The sequence below is a fragment of the Engystomops pustulosus genome, chromosome 3, assembly GCF_040894005.1.
Source record: "Engystomops pustulosus chromosome 3, aEngPut4.maternal, whole genome shotgun sequence".
In the NCBI taxonomy this organism is placed as follows: Eukaryota; Metazoa; Chordata; class Amphibia; order Anura; family Leptodactylidae; genus Engystomops; species Engystomops pustulosus.
Genome location: NC_092413.1, coordinates 194,362,354 through 194,382,776, shown reverse-complemented (window position 1 = coordinate 194,382,776; position 20,423 = coordinate 194,362,354). Strand labels below are relative to the sequence as shown.

At 41.4% G+C, this 20,423-nt stretch overlaps 1 protein-coding gene across 1 annotated transcript; it reads right to left on the bottom strand.

Annotated features, from left to right (window-relative positions):
- Positions 1-15,714: 15,714 nt before the first annotated feature.
- Positions 15,715-18,289, bottom strand: LOC140120684 (germ cell nuclear acidic protein-like). Its single transcript, XM_072139644.1, has 8 exons — positions 18,191-18,289; positions 17,765-17,842; positions 17,398-17,479; positions 17,250-17,295; positions 16,948-17,098; positions 16,719-16,848; positions 16,419-16,626; positions 15,715-16,178 (listed from the first exon to the last, which is right to left on the bottom strand). The coding sequence occupies exons 1-8, from the start codon at positions 18,248-18,250 to the stop codon at positions 16,091-16,093; spliced, it is 843 nt and encodes a 280-aa protein (XP_071995745.1). The 5' UTR covers positions 18,251-18,289; the 3' UTR covers positions 15,715-16,090.
- Between the last annotated feature and the right edge of the window lie 2,134 nt (positions 18,290-20,423).

The following is a 20,423-nucleotide window of genomic DNA, read 5'->3' as shown; positions in this document are numbered from 1 at the left end:
TAAAGGTAAGAAACACATTAATAAAAAATGATGTTCTGACAGCTACAAGGAAATATATACAAATATGAATATGATATGATATGTGCAGCGCCATGACAGGGGAGTCTGTAAAATATAATGTACATCGCCAAGATTTAGAAATGACAGAATGACATTCAATAGTGAAGCTTGAAACATTACAGATTCGTATAACAAGGCGCCCATGGACCGCTGGGAGTCCATACTGTGCCTCTCGTTTGTGTTTTCATGGGGAGGAACAAGCAGATTAATACTCCTGGATTTCATGATTCTCTCCCTGCTCCATTATAAGCTCTGTCATAGAGACAGTCACCTTTTTAAGGTTTCTAAATGTAAGGAGACAAAAATCAGGACTTGTAGGGTAGTTTTCTGCTAGACATTGAGATGATTTTGCCCAACATTCCACTTCCATACCAAGTGGACATGGAGGGGTGTGAAAGGCTTCACGGTGGGCGGCGGAGTGGGCCAACATGGGGCATTCCTGTCCCCAAGCCTGCACACGTGCTATAGCCCGGGAAAATCATTGAAGGCAGATATATTTCCCCTAGGTTTCTGTCTTATGTGTCTTAGGCTCCACGTTGTTGTATGTAATGGAAAGCAGACACTTTCTTAGACTGACTTTTACTACAAGTCGGAATAAAGGGGCCTTGAAGCTGGATGGGGAAAAGAGAGGGCGGGTTTTCCAACTTCTGGTCCATCTCAGGATTTTGGACCACAGGTGCATAACATTTTCAGACTGTGAGTCTCTATCTCTCGGTCTCCAGGAGCTGGCCGTAAATTGTTGCATGAGAGCTCAGACCTCAAAGTCTGGGACTATAAACACAGATGTAAGTGTGTTTTGCCATTTTTTTCCCCGAACCTGACAGGAAGGTACCTGGTATGGTTAGGTTTGACTTGTGTTTAGTTAGAGCTCAGACAAGCAGGTTTTGTTTTTGGTTATGCTGAAGAAAGGCTTGGGTTTATGTAAAAAAGCATATGCCAGTCCTGTTTTTGGAAATTTTTTAAGTCTGTGTCCCTGTTAAAATCTGATAAAGCCTATTTACCTCTTTCAAGGCACAGTTCAAAGCTGAATCGCTGGTAATAGTGCAATTCTATGTCAGACAGGGCATAAAATTGTACACCAGCACAGCCGGCTGCGAATGCATCAGGTGGCCGGAGCCTTCTTATGTATCCAGTGGCGTCGGAGGGCGAGCCTTTCATCATATGCACGTGCAAGATGCACCTGTGTTTGATAAATGGCAGTTCTTCCACTACCTCTAATGCTTTGCATCATTTAGGTGTTGCCCTACTGATTTTGGGACATTTGTATCCATCATAAATACAGAAGACTAATGTTGGAAATGAAATAATCTCTTATGTATTGAAGTTAATAGGTTGTTGCAATGAAGCGCTTTTCATGCCAGAAGTTAAGCTGTGATCATTTTTATAGGACCAAGACACGTATTTTGTTCTAGCAAAGAGAGGTATAGGAGGGGGTTCATTTACTTATGATCTTTTCTGACCAGGGCAGTGTCTAGGTAGTTTATTCCATAGGGTAAAAAAAATTCTAAAAACCTCTTCTTCCCTGGATGGCATTAAAATATATACATTAATCAGGGCAATTGTAGCATAACAGTTCTCCTAAAATTAAAAAAAATACATACAGTGCTATGGGATGTATAGATTAGAGTGCATGCAGGTCCATCCCACTAAATTGGTCTAGACAATGCCTCCCCAGAAATCAATTCAGATTATACAGTGTCCCCACTTTAATTAAAACATGAACAGTGTCTTTCAAATTACAATATTGTTCCTGCCTTTATTTATTATATGAATTCTATTTATAATAGTGCAGTTTATAAATACATCAGCAGAACCAAGCTCAATACATAACTACAGCAACAGGGCCAAAGTCCCTATAGACATATATACAGTATCCCAAATGATTTTACATATCTACAGAGCCCTGACATTCACATAGATCTCTATACACTGTGCCTCCTTCCAGAGAAATCTATATGTACTGTGCCCATTACAAAACAAAATAGATATATACTGTATCTTATTACAGAGATATCTATATACACCATGCCACTTTCAGAGGGATATAGATAAAAGCTCACTCCAAAGGACCAGACAGGGCGACTGCCTGGGACATCAACACGCCTACCACATATTTGTATTGCTTTTCTGCGTCTTGTCATGTTGACTATATGACTAAGAAAATGTCATGTATAGATATATACTGTTCACCCTTACAGATATATATATAGTGACCCTTTGCCGAGAGATACATATGTAATGTGCCCCATTATAGAGAGAACTATATTCACCATGCCTCTTCAAGATATATATATATATATATATATATATACATATATATATATATATATATATATATATATATATGCAACATCCCCCACCTATTCTTGGGGCCTGGAGGCAGCCAGGGCCCAGAATACCGGAGTGGCTGGCGGTTGCGGCCTAGGCATGCTGTGGTCACGGTGCTTGGTATGGGGACCGGAGGACTGTCCTACAGCCTGGCAGGTCTCCAGCAGGTGTGTGTGCAAGATAATGTAGAGGGAGAGGCTGATGTACTGAATCTACCTAGGGCAACCCTTTTAATGTCTGAAACATGAGTCCCCAGGTAATGGATGGGGCACCCTTGGTGTTACAGCCCTATCCAGGGAGGGAAGGAGGCAACGTAGTGCAAAACAACTAACAGTTCTTTATTCGAACAACTGCAGGCAACGTGCCAAATGATCTTGTTACAGATGCCGGATTGTTGGAGAGTCCGGATTACTGGAGTGGTCATGGAGAGTGATCCTCAGAAGTAAATTCACCAGCCTGGTAGTAGGTGCAGGCTGGGAGGTAGCTGTGTCCAGTTATGGAAGCTGCAGCTTTTTCCTGGGTGTTCTGTGTGGTGTACAGACACTGTCTCTGGTTACTCAGTGTGTTCTGTAGTGAGAGCTGAAGCCTAGGAGCTCCACATGTGGTGAGAGCTGGGCCTAAATGGCAAAGAGTACTTGCCCCTTCCTGTCCAGGGGTTTTATTAAACCCTGGTCAGGTCGTGGCTCACTCTCCAATCACACTCCAGTTCACATGAAGGAATACCATTGCATGTTAACTTTAGCATAGTTAAATCTTGGCTGCTCAGGCAGGATCTACCGCTGTTAACCCCTGATGACCAGATCTAGAACCTTCCTGGAGGGTTCGCGACTCCCTTTGTCAGCTCCTAACCTGTAGAGGGCACTGTTCGCAACTACCCCACTGACCATGTATTGGCAGGGGTGTTGCACATTGTACCCCATTATAGAGTCCTGTACAGTGCACTCAATGGCATCTGCATAGTAAAGATGCAAATGCTACTGATGCTTGTGCAGTTTGGATGATGATGGCCACTAGAATTTAGGTGTTGCCTGGTTCCCTCTCTGCTATTGCTTTCTGTCAAACCAATAGAAAAGACCACTAGGTCAAACAGGTGACACAAAGATCTCACCTACTTATTTATTGCGAGTCATTTTCTGTGATCAATACCTCATGCGCACAACCGCACAATTTGTGACCTGATCACAGCCCCCATTGAGATCTATGTGGCCGATCACAGTTTGGTAAGCACACTATGACCTGGCCAGGCACCCACACAGCTTTCTATGGAGAGGGTAGGGGTGAGGGGAGCACCCAACACCCTCCTTCTTCCACTGCAGAAGTTACGGTCCTGGTGAGCACACGGCCATGTGCAAGATACCTGTGCTTTAGATACCATCAGTGAAACTGGGAATCATTGAGATAAGTCTGAGGTGTCTTATCATTTTACAAAATTCTCTTTCTTTCTCAAAAATCATCAACTAGAAAAACCTTAAATTTTACGTTTTGTCTTGTTTCTTCTAGATGATAAGAGAAGACATGACACGTAGGGCAATATAAACCGCACACTCTGTATTGGTGGTGCTCAATGTAGGATTCTTAATCCAAATGTATCCATATAGAAAAACATGGCACACAATGGTGTAATTTTTGATCTGTTATACATACTTTTTTAACTTATACATCATGGTGAAGGCTAAATTATGAGAAATATTCACTGAAATAAAATAAGAAAAGAATAATGTGCCATGTTTTTCTATATGTATTCAGGAAAAGAGAGGAACTTTCCTTCTACGGGAAATGGTTCTTCCACCAAAACATGTCGGAAGCTGATATTCCCTGAGTGCTGGAGAGCCATAAATGAAAAGGCAACCATCTTCATCCATAGTATCTCCTTTACACAATGTCCTACCAGAACATTAAAGTGCTAATGTGCCATTTCCACCGCTCCTCTGATTGTTACTTACGCTTTTATTACAGAACATGGGACGCAGCATTTCTTCAAGGATGCCTCAGAAGAGAAAATTCAAGTTGCTGATAGGGACTGTGTTAATATTTTATTTGTTTAGGTCAAGAACTTCACAGACTTAAGCATTAGAGATCACATTGATTAATTGGTGATCTATCATTCCTGGCAGTGGAAGATGCTTGGAAAAGCCATTCCTCTGACCATTAAATATTCATTGGAGCGCAGCAGTTTGAGTATATTGTGCTGTGGCATCAATGCTCTCACAAACATTTCTTACAAAAAAATAATTGCTTCCCGGTTGTACAAATGATTCTGACCACAACAGGTCCAGAAGTATATAGTCAGCTTCTTTCATTGTGTATTTGTAAATGATGCAATAAAACATCCTAATGCTAAGTATTTAGGACACAAGTTCTGTACTGTACATATACTGTATTTATTTTTGAGAGTTTAAAGGAAACTTGGAGACGTGATTTATGCTTTGTCCTCTCTGAAAGCAGAATATGACAGTGGGAGAGAATATATATTTTGATGTTATTTAAAACAGTATTTTGGGTAAAAAAAAAATCAGGAAATCATGTAAGGACTCTTAGGAGATAGTAAGAGTCCAGATTATCCCGCCCCCACACACATTACTCTCACTGTGTGTGGGTGGAGTAATCAGGACTCCCAATGTCAATCACTATGTGGGAGGAGTAATCAGGACTCCCCATGCCAATCACTGTGCGTGGACGAGGTAATCAAGATGATCACTGTCAATCACTGTGTGTGGGCGGGGTAATCAGGATGATCACTGTCAATCACTGTGTGTGGGCGGAGTAATCAGGACTTTCACTGTTGCTCACTGTATTTGGGAGGGGTAATCAGGACTCTCATTGTCAATAACTGCGTGTGGGCGAAGTAATTAGGATTTTCACTGTTGATCACTGTATGTGGGAGGGGTAATCAGGACTCTCCCTGTCAATCACTGTGAATTGGCAGAGTAATCAGGACTCTCACTGTCAATCACTGTGTGTGGGAGGGGTAGTCAGGACTCTCACTGTCAATCATTGTGTGTGGGCGGGGTAATTAAGACTGGCACTGTCAATCACTGTGCAAGGGTGGAGTAATGAGGACTCTCACTGGCAATCACTGTATGTGGACAGGGTAATTAGGACTCGCACTGTCAATCACTATATGTGGATGGCATAATAAGGACTCTTACTATCATTCACATTGTCCAGATGAGGTAATCTCACTGTTAATCAATGTGTGCGGTCAGGCTAATCCTGACAGTAGCTCTGAACCATAATGGCAGAAGCCCAGCTTCTCTTTATTTACTGTACCCTGTCCAATGATAGGACAGAAAATAATTAATGGGCAGATTCATTTTAAGCTACATAAATATTAGAAGTTTTCATGGTCCAATGGGCAATGCTGTGTACACATGGGACACATGCTTTCAACTCTTTTGACCACAAGTTCATTAAGAACACAGTCAATACTTCTCCAGTGTCATTGGCATCTTAGAGAGTTCAAAGGCCGAGGATAATACTTTAATTTTTATAATTATATATTTATCGAGCAGTATTAATTCCATGGTGCTGTACAATCAGTAAGGGGTTCACATACATTACATTAAGACAAGAACTAATGTAACTACAAAACTACAAGCGGAAGGAGGACCCTGCCCAAGAGGGCTCACCCTATTCACAAGACACTACCCTGTATCACAATTACAGGTAGCTGTACAGGTCAGCTAGGGGCCCAGTGTGAACTTAGTACATGCCCTATTAGCTAATAAGCAAAACTTGAGTAAAAATAAGGTATATTATTAATTGTTAAAATAAAATTGTAATATCGAAATATAAAGGTTTTCCATATTTTTGTATATGGAAAACAAAACACACAGGTAACTTCATAGCTGTCATAATCTGGACTATAAAACTAGAACAATGGGGCTCATTTACTAAGGGTCTGTGGAGCACATTTTTGTCAGGTTTCCGGTTTCTGCCGAATGGCCCCAGGATTTTGGCGCATGCGATCGGATTTTGGCGCATCGTGCCGGCTTGCACGCAACAGAAATTGGGGGCGTGCGGTCGGACAACCCGAAGGATTCGGACAGGCGCATACTATGACGTGGCCACTGCTGACGTCATACTATGCGCCGACCGGGAGTAAAACATGGCCTCGCCCTGCAGCCTGATACAGAAGAAAGAAGACAGGCGCGGAAGACAGAAGAGGAGCCACGCTGAAATTGGGGGAGGGTGAGTATATAAGTTTTTTTTTTAAGTGCTGGGCTCGTGTATTGACTCGTGTATAAGCCGAGTTGAGGATTTTCAGCACATTTTTTGTGCTGAAAAACTCGGCTTAAACACGAGTATATGCGGTAATCTGGAACAACTTACCATCATATTTTTTGCATGGACCATTCATATATTTATATAAATTAATCATGTCCCCTCGTAGTCGTCTCTTTTCCAGACTAAATAAATCTAGTTGTTTTAATCTTTCCTCATAACTGACACCCTCCATATCCCTTATCATTTTTGTGGCTCTACATTGAACCCTCTTCAGCTCCAGGGCCTCCTTTTTATGGACCGGAGCCCAAAACTGGACGGCATATTCCAGGTGAGGCCGAACCAATGCCTTGTACAGTGGTAATATTACATATTATCAGCATATAAAAAACAGACAGAGCTACTGATCTCTAAGGTAGTGGGTGGATGGTTTTAATATCCTGTTCCAGTTCCCATTCACTCCCCTAAGTGTCTTCATTTGTATGCATTGGGTATCTGTATAATGATGATGATGTTCCGTAGAGGTTGAAGAAATAACCAATATGACCTAAGTAATAGCTATAACCTCAAATTAATTTCCAATATAACGAAAATGATGAGAGAATGGAACATTGTTACAAAAGAATACACTAAAGCGTTCAGTGCTTCAGGTTGTTAGCAGTTAATATAATCTCTTTATAAATGTGCCCTAACTAACACATCCCAGCTATTCAAAGTGAAAATAATGTCTCAGAACAGGTAATAAAAGCTTAACCTCTTCTTAAGGTACCTGACAAAAACACACTCAATCATTCAAAAGGCTGCGAAAATTCCAAGAAACTCTGCATTTAGGCAAAACTATTACTTTCAGCCTAAATTTCGGTCAAACTGTCAACTTATGGAGATGCGTGCTGTGATAGGAATGATTCAATGGGGGTCATTTATCTTTTTTGTGTGTTGTGTTGTTAGTTTTTGGCCTTCTTTTTCACCTCTGGGAACCTTCTCATGTATTATTTTGTCTTTTGTATTTTGTATTAAATTTGTTTTTCCAACTTTTTTTGAGTGAAATGTCTCAAAAATGTAGTCACTTCTTTCCATTTTCAAAGTTTTCCTTTGGGTCCGGCTGGAGTTTTTTTTGCGCCTAACAATGTTGCAAATTTTAGTTGATTTGAAAATGTAATTTGCAACATTTTGTACTCCTGGAATAAAAGAATATACTATTGCCCGGAGGACTACAGTGCACATTTTGAAAAATAAAATAAACATAAATGACCCCAAATGTCTAGGGGGCATTCCCATAACTAAATGGAGGAGGAAACGGCAAATGACAACTTCCGTCTGCTGTGTAATGTATTCACTGCTCTGCTTGTCACTCATGGCTCCTTTTCCATATTTGGCATATACAGTACTTTCTCCATAGCAATCTGGTGACAGGATCCCTTTAAATATATTAATCTGGCCCTCGAAAACCGTTCCAATTTCTCATGTGGCCCAATAAAATTATCTTTATTGTGTAAATATCACTAGGGGATTTGACATTTTAGAATTTCCTTTCATGGAAAAACCCCTTTACGTAACTCTGGTGACACACTCAACACATTTTTGAATACAGGCGGTCTCCTACTTAAGAACATCCAATTTACAGACGAGCCCTAGTTAAGGACAAACCTCTCTGCCCACTGTGACCTCTGGTGAAGCTCTCTGGATGTTACTATAGTCCCAGGCTGCAATGATCAGCTGTAAGGTGTCTGTAATGAAGCTTTATTAATAATCCTTGGTCCCATTACAGCAAAAAAATATGAAACTACAATTGTCACAGGGGCCAAAAATTTTTTGTCTGGATCTACAATTAAAAAAGTATGCAGTTTCGATTTACATACAAATTCAACTTAAGAACAAACCTATGGAACCTATCTTGTACGTAACCCGGGGACTGCCTGTACTTATAACACAAGACACAATGGGGCAGATTTACTTACCCAGTCCATTCGCGATCCAGTGGCGCGTTCTGTGCGGAGGATTCGGATCTTCCGGCGATTCACTAAGGCAGTTCCTCCGACGTCCACTAGGTGTCAGGTGCTGCGCTGAAGTCCATCGGAATGCACTGAACTTCACCAAGTCGGGCTGGGTGCAGGTAAGCGCGTGTCCAGCTACACTTTTTTTTCTTTAAATGCGGTGGTTTCTCCGAATCCGTCGGGTTTTTCGTTCGGCCGCGCCCCCAGTTTTACGTCGCGTGCATGCCGGTGCCGATGCGCCAGAATCTGATCACGTGCGGGGCAATTCAGGGAAAATCGGCGCAAAACGGAAAAATTCGGGTAACCCGCCGGAAAAACGCAATTCGGGCACTTAGTGAATGACCCCCACTAGGTACAAGGTAAAATAGGAGACAAAGAAAAGTATGACTTTGTATTGAAAGGAACAATTATTGCAGAACATGTAAAGACAATTTCTGTATAATAGAATACATTTTTGGCAAAAGGTTTCTGTATAAGTAATATCCAAACACTTAAAAAAATTTGTTGACCAATTAACTTACTTTTCTAAACGTTCCATACATAAATTACATATTTTCCTCATTACTTCATTGCCAATTAGTTCATTGAAAAAAATCTCTCTTTTATTCCATTAATGAGATGACCTCCAATGTTTCTGTGCCTCAAGCAAAGTGAAGGGCAGGCAATGCCTGAGGCGTTCTGCACTCTTCTGTGGACAGCTCCGTGTGCTCTATTATTCTTTGTAATAATGGACTAAACTTCATAGCACATTCTATGTTAACCCCTTCAGCACCAGACTTTGGTTAAGGTTTAAAGCGGTTGTCCCGAGGTTGAAAAACATGGCTGCTTCCTTCCAAAAACAACTCCACACCTGACCGAAGGTTTGTGGCAGTATTGCAGCTCAGCTGTATAGAGCTTGGTTGCAATACCACGCACTTCCTATGGTCAGGTGTGGAGCTGTTTTTCAACCTTCTGACAACCGCATTAAAGGGGTATTCCAGGAATAAGTGTAATTAATAGTCAAGTGGTTCATTAAAATAAAAAGTTATATGTAATTAGTTATTGTCTAAAAATTTTGCTCCCCTAAGCAGAAAAATGCTCTAGACATACAATATCATGATGAAAAAAAATGCTACTGACCCACTAATTCATCCAGTGTCTTTGTTGCATTGTAACTCACACAGGATGGAAGATGGCGGCTCTCTGAGCTGGTCACATGTCCACATCACGTGTCCTGCGCCTGCTTCGACAGGTCTTTATATCCTCACTAGGATCGGCTGTGGCTGGTTAGTCTTATGAAGTTTGATGTTATTGAAGGGGTGTGGCCTATTGTAATTTGGGGCGGAGCTAACAACAAGGAGCAGAGTATCCCCAGATATCTCTGTACAGGTCAGTTCATGGAGGAGAGAAGGGAAGCTTGGTGAGGCAGAACAGGACTAAGTGTGGAGGTGAAGGGACAAAACTGATATAATTTATTTGGGACAACATGGTAGGAGGCTGGAGGGTCTACCCTCAGGCCACATCTGGCCCTCTAGATATCTCTGACCAGCCTGCATGAGCTCGCTTGCCTCACCGCCCTTGCACCCAATCGATGAGGCATCATGGGTAGGCAACTGTGAATGGCGTACAAGGAAAGCGGCGCCAGCAGTTGTCACCATGGCAGAGCAGGGATAATACACTCACTGTTCTGCTACTATCTACCAAACTAATCCCAGAAACTAGTGCAGCCACGCCAGAAAACAGTCGCATGTGACCCATATGTGATGCAGACACTTCTTAAATACCTAAAAGAACGCGCAAAGTCCGACAGAAAACTGGCGCACTGCCCTTACTAAAAGTGCTGCATGATGTTAAACTATTCCAGGATGCCAAAAATGGAAATGTTGCCTTCAAACCAAACTTGGCACAAATGCAGGGGTTGCAGGAACAGCTGTATGATGATTTCATGAGTGAAGATCTTTTTTCTGTATAAAATTTTGCTGAGTGGTTGGGGTGGCCATGGGCCGCCCAAACCACAGTTAGACAGCCATCTAAAGAAAGTCACCTCAGGCGGCGCCTCCTGCTGAATGAAGGGGGAGGAGCAGCATCTTGGGGCAATGCTTCCCCCAATCTTTCCACTTTGATAAAACAAAGTTGGCCACGGCCCAAGACCCTGTCCATGCACACACACTATACCGTCACGCAGTATCGTGGCCGTGTGACTTCACAGTGTGTGCTCGCCTGTATGGTGTTGCCAGGAAAAGAAGGAGTATGGAGTTGTTGTTTTTTTTTTTTAAAGGACATTGCTCTCGAAGTTCATTAATAATCGGGGGCGTGAGAGGTGATTAAGCCATGCTGTGGCCATTTCATTAAAGGTGGGCACTGCAATGCCCATTTCATTAAAGCAGGCTTTGCTTGGGAGATTTCAGAGGGTCTCTGTAGTAGACATTTAATTGAAGGGAGGCTCTGCTGTAGACATTTATTAAAGCCAGAACTACAGTGCACATTTCTGGCTCAGTTGTTGATATTTCATTAAAGGGAAGCTCTGCTGTGGACATTTCATTAAAAGTGGCTCTGTTGTATATATTCCATTAATGAGGGGAGGCTGCTGGCCATTTTTTAGAGAGGGGAGGCTGCTGGACATTTTATTAAAGAGTAGCAGCTGCATTTCCTACCCTAGGCTTATACTTTAGTCAATATGTTTTCCCTTTTTTGTGGTAAAATGAAGTAAGGCAAGAGGATATTCCAGCTGTCGGAGGGGGAGTATAGAAAAAGAGTTAGTGTCCCCTTTTCTATAGCCCTTTTTATAAAGACAGACAACAGAAAAAGGAGCACGAAAGGGGGCATATGCAGCAAAGGGGGGATTTTAGACATTATATATGGCAGGGAACATATGTGACGACTTTTCTATCAATTTTGTGATGGCAAGTAGAAAGTGGGACCAACCAGGGCCATCTCTTAGGTATCTACATCCTTGTGAACAATTTTCACATCATAGAAGAAAAAAATTAAAAAGACATTTCATATTTTAGAGTCTGAAGTCATAATCACGACCTCACATGAAAGGTTTGAGTTTGATTGGTCTCTTTGACTTGGTGAAAGTTGCTGGTGTCATCAAAGATACAGCGGTTTTGATGTCTAGTGAAGAAGACAAGGAAATTAGTGTGTTTGTTTACTCAGCTTTGAAAAACCTTTCTTCTGGATTTGACACTTTCATCATTTAATGATCAAAAAGGAATGTTTAATTGGATGCAGGACCCAGTCATATCAGTTCTGTCAGGAACCATGGAGTTTAGCATCCCAGAGTTCCCATTTCATTATTGTATATCATAATTTCAGGTTATATAAAAACTGTGTTTTATGTTGTACTGCAGTAACTCAACTTGAGATGATTGTTGCATCTTACTAAGTAAAGTGCAGAGACTACTTATTTTCAAGGTAAACTGAATTCTTCTTCTTTGTATATGGGTCAGTGTCTTCTGACATTCTGGTTAAATTTAAACTGGATTGGACCTGAGCTTCTAAAAAACAAGAGTTTTATTGAAGACCACCAATCCCCATACCGGAAAACCAATCTGTCCCTTCATGGACCGTTGGAGTCATTACACCTCAACCTCCCACTACTATAAATGTGCAACAGAACTATCTACTCAGCTTAGAAACATTGTGGGTATCAGGCAAGTAACCCCTAACGAGGGATCCAGCAATACTGGGGTATCTAAGCGTAGATCTATGTGTCATCATGTTCCTTTATCATTCCACCAGGAAATTTATAATTGGGACTTTGTCTTCCAAGAGACATTTTATGTCTTGCAATACTCTATGGTTAAAAAATAATTTCAATAAGGTGTCAAGGAGAACAGGGCTTGGCCATACATTTACAGGAGAAGGCATCATATCTACACCATGGGCTGGAAAATGACTCTTTGATGGGGGAAAAGGTATTACTTCCTCATTTTGGGTAGCCAATACTATAGAAAATATATCAATCTAGGAAGTTCAGTAGAGATTTTGTTTTGGAGCTTAGCACCTTCAAGTTATGCCTACCTATGTAGTAAGCTTTTCCCAGGACTGAATTATAGAAAGGGTTTTAGGGGTGCGCGCCCAGGACCCAACCATTCTACTCATAAGGGCTCTGTCATTGATGGGCTAGCATGTAAGTAGAAGAAAGTGTAGCATATAAATGACAATTTAGAATAGTAATGTATACCATGGTTTGGACTTCATTCAGTGGGTGCCCCCACAGATTTTGCACCTAGGGTCCTCTACCTACTTGGATCCGGCTCCGATTTTCTAATGGTTGCTAATTCTTTATTTATATAGCACACACAGATTACACAAAGCTAGCCAAATTGGGCCCTGTCCCCACGGGGCTCACAATCTAAACAACCTAGCAGTATGTTTTGGAGTGTGGGAGGAAACCGGAGTTCCTGGAGGAAATCCACACAAACATGGAGAGAACATACAAACTCTTTGCAGATGTAAACCTGGGTGGGGCTCGAACCCAGGACTCAAGCGCTGCAAGGCAGAAGTGCTACCCACTCAGCCATCATTGGTCTATATTAAGTGTGTGAAGCACCAGGAACAAAATCCAAAAGCCGGAAAGTCCAGATGGTACCAGGCAGTTTACATACAGTTGTCTACAAGTTAAAAACCACGCTTATCAGAACGAAGAAGGTCAAAAATGGCACCTACTGTTTGGTCACCATCTCAAAATGCGACTAGTTGGACTAAGTGGAATTTAGGGCTTTCCAACATATTCTTCTGGGTCAACAGATCAGATATTACGAGCCACTAAGAAATATAGGGCACATGCTAAAAAATATTGAGGAACAAATATACATTTTGAAGCAGAAATATGGAATCCCTGAAATAAAGCATCTTGGCACAAAAGTATCTGCAACATGTGAAGTCTAAAGCTTCCTTATAAACATTAGAACTTTCAGTTGTCAACTCTGTCCCCAGGGATGGTGGGGAGGAAGGTTCCCTCTAGGACAACGTTTCTATATTATGATTTTGTATTTAAACTTTTGTGATAAAAGAAGAATAGAAGAATGTGAGAAGAATAGCTAAAAAAGGATGTGTGATCGAACATTTTATGATTGTCATGGATTTCAATACATTATCTGTAGGTCGATTGTGACTCCCTTCGTGCACCCCCCTCATTGATGAAAGTGGGCAACTTATCTTCCTACACAATAAGATTTCACAATGAATGTAAACCTGGTGCAGGGTCATAGATGACATGAAAGAAAAAGTCAAGGTAGAATCTATTGTAAAAATAAAGAAAAAGTACAAAATCCATGTGTAATAGTACTTGGAACTGTCTGTTTCTCACAGCTACAGGCAGAATAACTGCAACAAAAGTTGTGCTTTGTCAAGGGCTGAGCTGGGGAGGGGGGAGATACACAAGGATAGTATTGAGGTTGTAGTTTACATGAGGTTATCAGCTTCCCTTAAAGCCCATGTGGTCATCTTTTCCATTACAGAAAACAAGGCACAAGGACAGCCTGATGGACAAGATGGCAGTGTCCTAAGCTAAAGAGTCAAGACGAACAAAATCTAAACTCTGAGTATCATGCTAAAATTAAAGTTTTTTACCCAACAACCTATGCTACATATAAGGCACTCACTAAATCCTTCCAACATAGTCCCATGTAAATACATCCCTCCTGTCCCTCTAGCCATTTCACATGCAGTCCCATGTAAATGCATCCCTCCTGTCCCTCTAGCCATTTCACATGCAGTCCCATGTAAACGCATCCCTCCTGTCCCTCTAACTATCTCTCATGCAGTCCCATGTAAACATATCCCTCCTCCGCCAAGTAAATACACCCATCCTATCCCTACAGCCTCCTAACGTGCAGTCCCATGTAAATAAATGCCTTATGTCCCTCCACCTTTAGGCTGCAGTGCCATATTATAACAGCACCCCAGCCACTAACATTCAGCCTCATGTAAATACACCCCTCTTGTGTCTCCTGCACCAATCAATGACATTGCCTTGTATATCCTGCCTCACACGTAACTATAGCGGTAGCAGCCATAGCAGCAGCTATGGGGCCCGCAGTGTCAGGGGGCCCCGTCATCCAACATGACACAATAAAGAATGGAGGATTTGCACAATTATATCTATATTGTACTGCACATGTCCAGCATAATATGTATATAACATATACTGTGATGTATATATGCAGTACCTGTGATGTGTATATGGTGTCTGTATGCACTGTATGTGAGTATGTTGCATATGGCACTGTATGTGTGTGTATATGCACATGAGTGTATTTATATGTTTGAGTATGTAATATGTAATATGTATATTTTTAAGTGGGAAGGGGGGCCCCATGCAGCAGCCTGCTAGGGGGCCCTGTCTTTCCTACTGCTCACACACCATTACTTCTCTTCTGCAGGAACTGATTTGCCTGCACAGATACCTGAGCCCTATCTGCTCCTTGATGATACAGCCACACTTTAATCATAAGGCCCTCCCCTCTGCACATCATACCACTACCAGCAACCAACTACAGCCAAACATAGTGGTGATCACATGATCTGTCTAGACAAGTGCAAGACATGTGATGTGGACATGTGACCAGCAGCCATCTTTTATCCCATGTCTCCTCCACAGGGCAAAATTATTGGACAAATTAAAGGGCCAAGTAGCATCTTAATTCTTCTTTATAGTGTGAAGAGAAGCAACATTTTAAAATAACATCTAATTATAAATTAGCTTATATTTAATGACCCATTTTGATATTAATTATGCTTATTCTTAGAATACCCCTTTAAGTGATCTCATACTACAGCAAGATGGCTACATTTATGACATGTCTGCATTTCTCCTCTGTGGTGGGTATAGACAGACGCTGTATTTATGAGGTTGGGCTGGGACTTCTTGTTTCTCACATGGCACCATCCAGCCAAATCCCGAATTTAACTTCTTTATTTAAATAGGATGTAAATGTCATATACTTTGCTCCTATACAATACATTTGTTTTACATGATACCTTTATAATGAACACCTCAGCTGCTGAAGAACAGCTTTGTCTCGCCTAGCCTACAGCTCTATGCGCACATAATGCAGTGTATGATCTGTATAATGAATGACAGAAATCATCAAATGTGTCTAAAATCATCAAATGCATCTTTTATTTTATGATGGATCCATCTCCTGCTGTTGATGTTGGTGTTGAGCAGGGACGACCATCATTGATGTTTGGGATAATTTGGAGGGAAGTCAATTAACCTATCAGTATATTTTTGGGATGTGGGAGGAAACCGGAGTGCCCGGAGGAAACCCACGCAAACACAGGGAGAATATACAAACTCCATGCAGCGCTGTCCAGGAGCTTTCTGGAGCCAGGTGCTGCAAGGCCACAGCGCTAACCACTGAGCCTCTGTGCTGCCCTAGGATGGATGAGAAGACGTCTCACAGGTCTTTATGTCTTCTTCATGTGCTGCCTTCTTGGCCGGCTCTATGCTCTGGCTGATGGTGGAGCCTGATGGTCACTGATGGTGGTTTTCAGGTGGGGTTTATAAGAACCAGCCGGTTCTTACAGTAGCCACAGCCATACTTCTCAGTATCTAAAGAGGCCGTCCATCGTCCATAACTACAGAGGCAAGGATCAAATAAAAAAACTAATCGTTACAAAAACATATCCAAAATCAATTAGAAATCCCCTACATGTACGACTGCAGAAACCACTGGCAGAGAAGGAAGCAGTGGTAGTAACTAACACATTATATATATATAATAGTGCAAGAGGCCTGAGATAGATGATCACCATCCCAGAACTACCACCAGTCTGTCTATGGTAAATGTAATCTGGTGGCATAGAGTTGGCAGTTACCTGGCTTGGCACGCGGTGCACTGGTAGATCACGGTGTAGTGGATCTCATAGCTGTGGTGCACCGTGATGGGTGGAAGATCAGGGAGAATCTGTGCCACTCTCTGGCAGTAAGATTCCCACAGCCAGCCATGGCCAGGCTCTACTTCTCCATCTAGGATCCAGCAGGCAGCATGACACAGTTCATGGATCAAAGTGTCTCGAAGTCGTTCTGCAGAATGAGGAGAAGTTACTTATAGTCACTTGTAAAGACACATGGAAGATTCCAGCAAATCTCTAACTTCTCCCAGATGTGAAACCTACCGGCAGAATCACAGACTTTATCTGATAATTCTACGAAGGCTTCGCGCTCCCCATTATTCAGCTGGTAACCGGTGCGACCAGATGTTCTTCGCAGCCTCTTATTCCAGCTGATGTCCATGGATGCAGGAAGCTACAGGACAGAAGGAGAAAACAGAGAAAGAAACATTGACCCACCATTCACTATGTCCACATTTCACCCTGTATTGGGCTCTATAATACTATTGTATACCTGGTTCTCAAAGACGGTTCTGTTATAAAATTTGTACAGACGTCTTGTAAGCTCCTGTCTGTTCCCACGGAAGTTGGTCACAAATTTGGATGTTGGAAAAGACAGATTCTTCAAGAAATCATAATTGTTGGGACGCTCTGATCTCCTGTTACTAGAATTATAGAAGATCAAACATTAATAATGAAGATTCTAAGAACAGACAACATGTAACATGAACTAAGAAGAGAGGCAATACGGAATACTGCCCCCTAGTGACCAGATAACATGAATTGTATAGTGTGGTTTATATAGAAATACATTACCTTGCTGTCTCAACATCCACAAAACTAAACCGGGGAGAACTTGGCTCTGGAAAACAGGACAAATATCATCATTTACTTCTATAGAATTCAGATTTTTAATCAATGATAAGTCTGATTTCTTATTTTAAAGTTTCCGATAATGAAATACCTGTTTGTATGTAGAGCAGATGAGGGCCTGAGCCATCATCATAATCTTCAAGGCTCCTCAGAGACCTTGGAAGTGGATGAGACTGGAAGAAAGAAAGAAAAAAAAAAACCTTTAGGTAAATATAATAATATAAAGACATGGGGGCTTATTTACTAAGGTTCCCGCGGCCGCATTTTAGTCGGTTTTCGTCTAAGCGACACATGCAGGAAATCGGGCGCACAATCTTCATGAATCGGCAGAGTTCATCCTTGTCGGACAGTCCGGATCAGGGATTGCGCAGGGACGGGGTAAGTAAATCTGCCCCATAATGGTCCAACTACACAGAAAACCCAGATACAGAGCACACGTGGGAGAAGTGAGCGCTCACCTGATGGAGGGTCTCATCACTGCTGCTGTCCTCTAAATCGGGCGCAGAAATCCTACGGCATTTTTTATTGACCAGCAACTATGAAGGAATAAAAATAAGATAATTTTTTACTCCAATTTTGCAGAACTTTCAACCACAAAAGTCTTTATTTAGGATTTTCTCTACTGAATACGTCACAGCTCGGGCCTGGATATGTGATTGGACAAGTCACCTTAGAACCAAAAATTTGATTTGAAAAAGTGGAGAAAGTGGGGCTTCAATTTATTCCAAATAATCCCAATCTGTTAGTGATACAAGGAATATGGATGATTCTGGAATAACTGGTATTTTGGCCACTTTACTTGTTTGGATGTGCAGTAAAATAGTTTAAAATGACATCTTATGTCTAAAACTCTCCATAATAAAATGAATAATGGCGTCACTTACCTGGTCTTTGCCGTCACTGTTGTCTGTATCAGACTCGATGTTAAAGCGACGTTTGCGCATATTTTTGTTCTCAATTTTGCTCAGCAAATCAACAAAATCCTAACGCCACAAACTCTATCACCACACTAAGTGTGGACAGAACCAGAACTTTTATTGCCTCTACATATTGTGACATCAACGTTCTAGAACACTGGGATTGTCACATCACTAAGAGGGATGTGGGGACATACAGTAACTAAAGCGCATCCCAGACACAAATCAAAACATATGTATATATATATATATATATATACAGATAGATAGATAGATAGATAGATAGATAGATAGATAGATAGAAAAAGGAAAGTTCGGAGCAGCACAGCAACTTCGGTGGGTGCACAGACCGTGAGTCCCCAGGCCAGGGGACTGTAATATAAGTTGAGGAAAAGGCAGCACTCCGTGGTTGGTGTCAAATAAAGTGGGTGTCTTTATTCCATGAGCAACGTTTCAGCTCCTTGCGAGCCTTTGTCAAGCATCTTGACAAAGGCTCGCAAGGAGCTGAAACGTTGCTCATGGAATAAAGACACCCACTTTATTTGACACCAACCACGGAGTGCTGCCTTTTCCTCAACTTAGATAGATAGATAGATATAGACAAAGGAAAAAAAGCAGCACACCAGATTGTAGTGAAAAAATATCTTAGTGGATTTATTCCATGTGAAAGAGCAACGTTTCGGCTCCAAACAGTGAGCTTTCTCAAGCTGTCCCTCAAAGACTAGAAAAGACCTTTGGGAACTGCAGTTTTTAACTTTTATTTAACCCCTAGGTGCACCACGACGTTATACTACGTCCCTGTGGCTACATGCTAAGCGCACTGGGACGTAGTATAATGTTCAGCTTCTGGGACCAGCTCACGAACGGAGCCGGCACCAGAAGCAGCGGCTGTCAGCTGTCTATCACAGCTGACACCACGCTGTAACACCCGTGATCGGAGCCGACTCTGATCGCGGGTGTTAACCCTTTAAGGGTGTTCCTGCTGTGGATCGGATCCCCCATGTCGCTTACCGGGGGATCCGATCCTCTTCTGGGCAGCCCCAAAGTCTGCCATGTGCTGCCCGATGTCCCTGTCAGTCAGATCCCTTCCGGGTCTGACTGTAAACTGTCTGCGCATGCGCTTTAATACCTTTAAAAAAAATGCTCTTAAAAGTGATTTCCGCACTCTAAAATAAGCCCACTAAAAAGAACAATCCTTCTCACAGAAAATAAGTCCCTAACCAGATTTGTCAGCCGAAAAATAAAAAAGTTCTGCATATGAAAAGATGGTGATGCTAAAATGAACAAAATTATCTCCAAATTAGTTTTTATTCAGTAAAATTGAATAAAATACACAAAACCCCCACATATTTGGTATCCCTGCGTCCGTAACAATCTGCATAATAAAACAGAATTGTTATTGGACCTACAAAATGAACCCCGTAAAAAATAACCTTAAAAACGCTGCGAAAAAAAGATAATTTTCAATTAATACCCTTTAAAAATGCTCTAAAAAGTGATTTAAAAAAGTTACTCACTCTAAAATAAGACCACTAAAAAGAACAATCCTTCTTGCAAAAAATAAACCCCTAACCAGATTTGTAAGCCGAAAAATAAAAAATTTATGCATATGAAAGTCAGTGATGCTAAAAGTTTACATTTTTGCCTAATTACTTTTTATTCAGTAAAATGGGATTTTTTTTTAAACCTATATAAATGAGGTCTTTTCGTAATCGTGGAGACCCCTAGATTAAAAATAATATACTATTTTTATGGTAACCGGCCAAAAAAAAAATACAAAAAAAGTTCATAAAAATGTATGGTTTTCAATTCCTCCACCAACAAAGAGTTGATAAAATCTCACCAATTAGCTATAGATGCCCCAAAATTATGTACCAGAAAAGTGCATCTCATGTGGCAAAAAAATAAGCTCTTATAGGTCCACAATAAAAAAACAAAAAAAAAATTATAGCCTGTACAATGTGACATAGCAAATCTGATCTGCATGGCGCCTCCTTCCCTTCTATGCCCGGCCGTGCGCCCATACAGCAGGTTACCACCACATATAGAGTATCCGTGTACTCGGGAGAAATTGGTTATCAAACTTTGTGGAGCCTTTTTTCATTTAATCCATTGTAAATGTTTAATTTTCCACCCAAATGTATTGTCAAAAAATAGTACAATTTGCAGACTGCACCTCCATTTTGTTTTAACCCCTATA